The sequence below is a fragment of the Amblyraja radiata genome, chromosome 32 (genome assembly GCF_010909765.2).
Source record: "Amblyraja radiata isolate CabotCenter1 chromosome 32, sAmbRad1.1.pri, whole genome shotgun sequence".
NCBI lineage: Eukaryota > Metazoa > Chordata > Chondrichthyes > Rajiformes > Rajidae > Amblyraja > Amblyraja radiata.
Window position 1 is genome coordinate 27,685,918 of NC_045987.1, and position 7,735 is coordinate 27,693,652.

Below are 7,735 nucleotides of genomic sequence, written 5' to 3' on the forward strand. Positions count from 1 at the left end.
AAAGGGTTTTTTTCAGTGGATGATCCAAAACTAAAAAGTACATAGACATTCAGACCAATAGTTATATTTACCCTTTCGTTAATTGATACATTTCCAATTTAACTTTCACTTATTGTAGAAAGAGATGTTGGATGACTGCATCGTATCTTTGGCATAGTGCTTATCTCATTAACTGGGAAAAAAAAGCCGTTCTTTATAACTCCAAAATGCTACCTTGTCCTGTAAACGGCTCCTCCCTCTGCCCTGAGCTTTCACTTATACCAAGCAGAGCTTACTTCTACCTATCTGGAATCACAAGAATGAAAATCCAGCAGGACCTCTTAATACATTGGCAATACCTTGAATCTTATGGACAAGAGTCAGTAGTGAATTAGAACATGAGAAAACAAAATGGTTCAACATTAACATTTTGCACAGAGAATAATCAGACTAAGACTGATACCTGACTGATCAGGTGTGTAAACAGGTTTGTCAGTCTGGATAAAGAGTAATCCATTGTGGTAAGACACTAGCACCTTCTCCTCTTGAGACAATCCCACAGCAGTTGCATGTAAGTACACATACTGTTGTTCATCCTTTTTTCTAGGTAAATCTTTTGGTGAGATCTGTTTAAAAAAAAAGTAACTTATTTTTGCAGACATGAATGCAGTTAATTCTTTGGATGATTACATCAATGATTATCCAAATAATTAAATATTTAGTGTTTACTAGACCAAGTGGGACCCGTTGGGCCCCATCCCCCAACAGGGGAGGTGGAGGGTGGCGACGTCGGTGCTCACCCCGGAGACAGGCACCCCCCGGAGCCAATCATCCCCCACAAGGAAAATTATAGAATTTATGGAGGCAATCAATCGTCCCCATGTTGGGGGAGCGGGAGGGGGTCCAAGGGGGAGCAGGAAGGGGGGGCAGTGGTCAAGAGTGTTTTATTGTCATATGTCCCAGATAGGACAATGAAATTCTTGCTTGCTTGGCTGTAGGGAAGAGGCTGTTGCTGAACCCGGACGTTACAGTTTTCAGGCTCCTGCAGGGCATGGTGTGGGGGACGAGGTGCGGAGGGGGGGGGCGGGTTGGGGAGGTCGAGGGGGAGGCGGGATGGGGAGTGGTGGGGGTAGGGGTGGTATGGGGGGGTGCGGGCAGCGCAGACTCGACGTGTGGGGGGTGTTGCGGGCACTCTCTCTCTCTCTCTCTCTGTCGCTCTCTCTCTCTGTCGCTCTCTCTCTCCCTCTCCCTCTCTCTTTCCCTCTCTCTCTCCCCCTCTCCCTCTCTTCCTCGATGGCAGTGCACAGCATTCTCCTCCTCCCGTGGCGACCAGCGTTCACCAGCGGGCGGGGCCGAGAGAGTGAATAAAAGCAAGGATAATCTTTTTTTTAAACTGCGAGGTGTTTTAAAATAAATCTTATCTTTAAAGATGGCAAAAATGAAGCAGTCAGAATCAAGCAGCGAGAGCCCATTGTGATTGGTGCACTGTTAGTGGCATTGTGACATCATCATTTGAAGCTCCTGGAAAATGCTCTCTGTGAGAGGCAGTTTTTGACTTTTTTTTAAACTTTAATCATCAATAACTTGCAAAATATAGGATGACACCTTAAGTGAACCTGATTATGGCATGGAAGGGAAAGATCTGAGTAAGAATATGAAAAAACGTAAGCGCTAGCGCTTAGCGTTTTGAGGAAGATACAAAACATACAGACATACAAGCACACACACACACACACACAAGATGAGACTTTTAGTATATAGATAGATAACAATATTATTATGATGTAATTTATATTTTAATACTGTCACAAAAATAAGAGATGTAATAATTGTACAGGATGAATGGTAAGCAAATACATTTTTAATCTTTATTTTGTCCTTGTGCTTCCACATTTCCAATAATCCTTTGCAATTCAATTAATTAGAAGGAATGCCAACAAGAATTGATTTTATGATGTTTAATGCAGATAATTGCAAGGTGTTGCATTTGGGAAACTAGGGAATGACTTACAAAGTGAATGACAGGGCCCAGGGCAGTGTTGTAGAGCAGAGGGATCTAGAAGTGCAGGTACACCGTTCCTTGAAAAGGTGTCTAGGGTGGTCAAGAAAGCTTTCAGTACATTCTGAAGAATTTTGGTACAGTCTGAAGAAGGTCTTGACCTATTCTTTCTATCCAGAGATGCTGCCTAACCCACTCAGTTACTCCAGCATTTTTTGTCCATTTTTGGTACATGGACTAGGGTATTGAGTATGGAAGTTGAGATATTATGTTACAGTTGTGCAAGACATTGGTGAGGCCACATTTGGTGTATTGTGTTCAGATTTGATCACCCTGCTATAGGAAGGATGTTGTTAAGCTGGAATGGGTGCAGTACAAGGATGGTGTCAGCTGTAGGGCCTGAGCTATCGGAAAAGATTGGCCAGGCTAGGACTTTATTCCTTGGTGCATGAGAAGATGAAGGGTTATGTTATGGAAGTGTATAAGATCATGGGTGGAACAGATAGGGTAGATGCACAGTCTTTTACCGAGAGTAGGGAAATCATGAACCAGGGATATAGGTTTAGAGAGCGGAAAGATTTATTAGAGGCAACATTTTCACACAGATGGTGGTGGGTATATACGCTGACAGAGGAGGTAGTTGAGGCCGCGACTATAGAAACATGTAAAATATATTTGGCCAGGTACATGGATAGCACATGGATTGCTCCATTGCCAGTGAGGCCACACACAAATTGGAGGAACACCTTATATTTCACTTGGGTAGCTTACAACACAACGGTACGAACGTTGAATTCTGTCATTTTAGGTAACTTCTACAAACACTTCTTCCATCCCCCCCCCCCCCCCCCCCCCCCCCGCTTTCATCCACTAAAGGACGTTTAATTTCTGCTTCCAGTCCACCCCCATCCACCACCCAATAATCAGTCTGAAGAAGGGTCCCAATCTGAAATATCACCTATCCATTTTCTCCAGAGATGCTACCTGACCGGCTGAGTTACTCCAATATTTTTTATCTATCTTTGCTATAAATCAGCGACTGAAGTTCATTTTTACTACCTGCTTGGTGGACAATCTCAGAGATTTCACTGCATAGTGTCATATAGCATGGAAACAGACCCTTCGGCCCAACTTGCCCATGCCGACCAAGATGTCACATCTACACTATTCCATCCGTCTGCATTTGCCTCATATCCCTCCAAACCTTTCCTATCCATGAACCTTTTAAATATTGTTGCAGTACCTGCTTCAACTACATCACCTGGAAGCTCGTTCCATATACTCACCTGAGTAAGTAGTGCATCAAATTCTTATTAAATCTTTCCCCTCTCATCTGAAACCTATATCCTATTGTTCCTGATTTCCTTATTCTGAGCCTACCCTTTCTATTCCCCTCATGATCTTATACATCACTATAAGATCACCCCTCACCCTCTGCTCCAAACCATTCCCTAGGGCCATGCCTGTTGTCAGAAATTTAGAAAGGAAAGACTCACCCCGGATCTACAAGCTTTGTGCTGATCTAAGTAGAAACAAATTCAGGGCACAAATGTAGAAAATCCCCTCCTATACTGCCATTCACTGTGAAAGTCCTACCATGGTTAGACTTCCCAAAATTCAACACCTTGCACTCATCTATCGTGAACTCCATTAACCATTCCTCAACCCATTTGGCTAGCTGATCAAGATCTTGCTGTAATTTTTGTTACTGTCTTCATTATTGAAATTACCACCCACTTTTGTGTCATCTGCAAACTTGCTAATCATGCTCATCCAAATCGTTGATATAAACCACAAAAGCAATGGACCCAGCACTGATCCCTGAGACACATCACTATTTCAGGCCTCCCGTCTGAAAAACAACCTTCCATCATCACCCTCTGATTTCTTCCATGAAGCCAATTCTCTATCCAGTCAGCTAGGTCTACCTGGATCCCATGCAATTGAGGCGGTCTCGGTGGCGCAGAGGTAGAGTTGCTGCCTTACAGCGAATGCAGCGCCGGAGATCCGGGTTCGATCCTGACTACAAGTGCTGTCTGTACGAGGTTTGTACGTTCTCCCCGTAATCTGCTTGGGTTTTCGTCGAGACCTTCGCTTTCCTCCCACACTCCAAAGACGTACAGGTTTGTAGGTTAATCGGCTTGATAAATGTAAAAATTGTCCCTAGTGGTTGTTGGAGAGTGTTAATGTGCGGGGATCGCTGATAGGCGCGGACCCGGTGGGCCGAAGGGCCTGTTTCCGCGCTGTATCTCTAAACTAAACTAAACTAAACTAAACTAAACTAAATATTCCAGAGCAACCTAACATGCGGATCTTTATGAAATGCCTTGTTGAAGTCCATATAGACCTCGGCTACTGTCTAAGTTTGCAAGGTCGTCCTGTGATCGTGTGGGTTTCCTGTAGGTGCTCTGGTTTCTACCAGCATCCCAAAGACGTGCAGGTTTGTAAGTTAATGAGTTATAGAGTGTTACAGCATGGAAACAGGCCCTTCGGCCCAACTTGCCCACACCAACAAACATGTTCCATCTACACTAGTCCCACTTGCCTGCGTTTGGCCTATATCTCTCTAAACCTATCCTATCCATGTACCTCTCTAAATGTTTCTTAAACATTGTGATAGTACCTGCTTCAACTACCTCCTCCAGCAGCTCGTTCCATTCGCCCACCACCCTTTGTGTAAACATGTTACCCCTCAGGTTCCTATTAAATCTTCCCCCCTCACTTTAAAACTATGTTTATCAATTCCCTTACTTTGGGCACGAGAGTTTGTGCATTTATCTGATCTATTCCTCTCATGATTTTGTACACGTATATAAGTTCACCCCTCATCCTCTTGCGCTCCAAGGAATAGAACCCTAGCCTACACAACCTCTCACTATGGCTCAGGCCCTCGAGTCCAGGCAACATTCTCATCCTCGGAGGCAGATGCAGTGAGGAGAGGTGGTGGGGGGAGATGGCGGCAGCGGGGATGGGGAGGAAGGTGGGGGGAGTCCTGGCTTACGACCTTCGTGTCGCCTCCACCTCCTCCCCCCACCCCCTTCTCCCCGGGAGTCGCCGTCATATTCCATCTTCGAAACGACAGCAAGTAAGATGGGAGGTAGCCGCCTGGTGTCTGAGCAGAGCCGGATTTACGTATAAGCTAGACAAGCCTAAGCTTGGGGCCTCGAGATCTAGGGGGGCCTACTCACCACGCTGCCTCACCGGACCCGTCGAACCTCGCCGCCTCACCGAGGCCAATTCACTGGATGTGTTCAAGAGAGTTAAATATAGTTCTTAGCACTAATGGAATTGAGGCATATGGGAAGAAAGCAGCTTCTCCAGAGATGCTGCCTGACCCGCTGAGTTACTCCAGCACTTTGAGTCTTTTTTTTCCGTTGAATTACACTCTGCTGACTCATGGTTGACTATCAACAGTGAATATCTTTCTGCTCCCGATCCTCGCAATTGCTCCCAGTCCCAAATCTGGAATTTTCCATCCCACCTCCCCTCCCCACAAGTCCCCAATCCCTGGACTCCCCCATCACAGGTGTATAATCCCCTCTGCTCCATATCCCAGGGATTAGGTATGGACATGTTGGTCGCATGGGCGAGTTGGGCTGAGGGGCCAATTTCCATGCTGCATGACTCTATGACATGAGTGGTGCAGAGAGGTAAAAGTTAGTGGAAGAAAAACTAACGGATGCTATTACCAGCATTCACAAGGATAAGATCTGGACGGGATGAGATAGTGGATGGGACGTGGAGATTCCAGTGGCGCCGTGGTAGAGTTGCTGCCTTAAAACGCTTCACAAGTCGGGGCTGTCGGGGGCCTCAAAAGTGAAATAGCTTAGGGCCTCTCTTCATCTAAATCCGACCCTGGGTCTGAGCAGGCACACTGAAACTTAAAGTGCTGGAATAACTCAGCCGACTGAATCAGCTGAATCAGGTGACGCCAATCCGTGTTCTCCAGAGACCCTGACCCGCTGAATTACTCCAGCACTTTGTGTCCTTTCGGTGGGTGAAGAAGGGCTCGCTGGTGCACCTTTGCTAGTTGGGTGTGGGGTCGGAAGCTGGGGCTTTAAACGGCTGGGGATGGGTCGGCAGGTCCATCCTCTATATCCGACATCTGTTATAAGGGGGCCGTTAAAACGAGGGTTTACTGTATTGTCTTTGCGAAACAGTTAGAAGAGAAGATTGAGAACACAGTTAATTCTTTCACGACAGAGAGACACAACTGGAAAGAGCACTCGCTACTTGCAATTCCATCTGTGGCCGCTCAGGGCTCTCATAAATGTTTCCGGATTATAGGTGTGGGCGTATCATCAGTTGCCAGAATATCGGTGTTCAACCTGTGCAAGCATCTGGTAATCTATTTTTGAATGAGGTTGAAAGCCATGCAGCACCGATAAAAGATAGCATGCAGCTGAATTTATTCCCCATTAATCTTAGTTGACCAACAGGCTAAATGTAAATTGATGACATTTTCTTTAAATATTTTATTCAAAAGTTCAATTTTTAATACTACAACAATAACTGAAAAACATCCATCTTCATGCAGCGATATGAAAGGCAAACTCGTAAGAAAGTAGCTTATAGACTGAATTATACCAGGTGTAATATCTGGACCAATGACATGCAAAACCTTCCATTGCTGGAAAGAAAGGACTGGAAATATTTACATTAATGAATAGGTAGAAATTTTTGTTAATGATTACCAAGCAAAAAGGACTAGCAAAACCCCAACAAATCTCAATGACAGGTACCTCAAGGTTACATGGCAAAATATCCCTTTTTAATCATTCTAAATTGAATGAGTAATTCAACAATTCTTATGTACTCATATATAATTTAGGAAAATCACATTTGATATAACATGTAGGTTGCCGTAAGTAATAAATCATTACAACATGGAAAGATTCAAAGACTATATCAGAAAATGTGTTGTTATAGCTACCCTTTATGATTTAAAACAATAAGAAAATAAACTTACGGTCAACTTCACAGATCCTTGAAAGCTATTTTCTTTACTTATCGTAACACTTTTTTCAGCAAAAACCTTTAGTCTCTCTGGGAAGCTTTTCAAAGTAATTTTGATGTCTAATGTATCTGTAAATCCATATGTTTGAACCACCACAGTCTCAAATGCTCCCACTCGAAATACCTTGGGTGTTGTTATCAGGTACCTATAAAAGTAGTCATGTTATACAATAGACAAAAGATATGGCAACAAATGTAAATCAAAAACAAACAGATGTTGAAAAACTGTGATAAAACATAAAATGGGAGCAGATGTAAGGTTTAAGATGAAATCAGACGGGACCTTTGAGGAATATAAAGCAAGGGGGGGAGGAAGAACAAATGGGGATTAAGAGGGCCAAAAGGGACCACAAAATGGCTTTGGCATGTCTGATTAAAGAAATTCCCAAGGCTTTTTATACATACGTTAAAAACCAGAGGGTAACCAGGGAGAAGGTAGGGCCACTCAAGGATAAAGAAGAGAATTTGTGCTTGGAGTCAGGGGATGTAGGCAAGATACTAAAGGAGTACTTTGCATCAGTATTCCCCAAGGAGAAGGACATGGAGATTAGTGAGATCATGGTAAGAGAACACCAATACGCTAGGACAGTTTGAGAGTAAAAAGGTGTTGGGGCTCTTGAAGAGCATGAAGGTGAATAATTCCCCAGGACCTGATGAGATGAGCAGCAGCGGTGAGTGAGTGAGTTACTGGCATGATCTCTGACCCCCTCCTTCTCAACGCTCCTGCCCTCCCCACAACTT

General features: G+C 44.2%; 1 protein-coding gene across 1 annotated transcript in view; it reads right to left on the minus strand.

Moving 5' to 3' along the window:
• Positions 1-7,735, minus strand: part of c5 (complement C5) — a 208,835-nt gene that overhangs the window by 189,885 nt on the left and 11,215 nt on the right. Inside the window, exons 2-3 of the mRNA XM_033048613.1 lie at positions 6,948-7,140; positions 443-605 (exon numbers count right to left, since the gene is read on the minus strand). Of these exons, the coding sequence (XP_032904504.1) occupies positions 443-605; positions 6,948-7,140 (356 nt within the window). The remainder of the gene's footprint in view (positions 1-442; positions 606-6,947; positions 7,141-7,735) is intronic.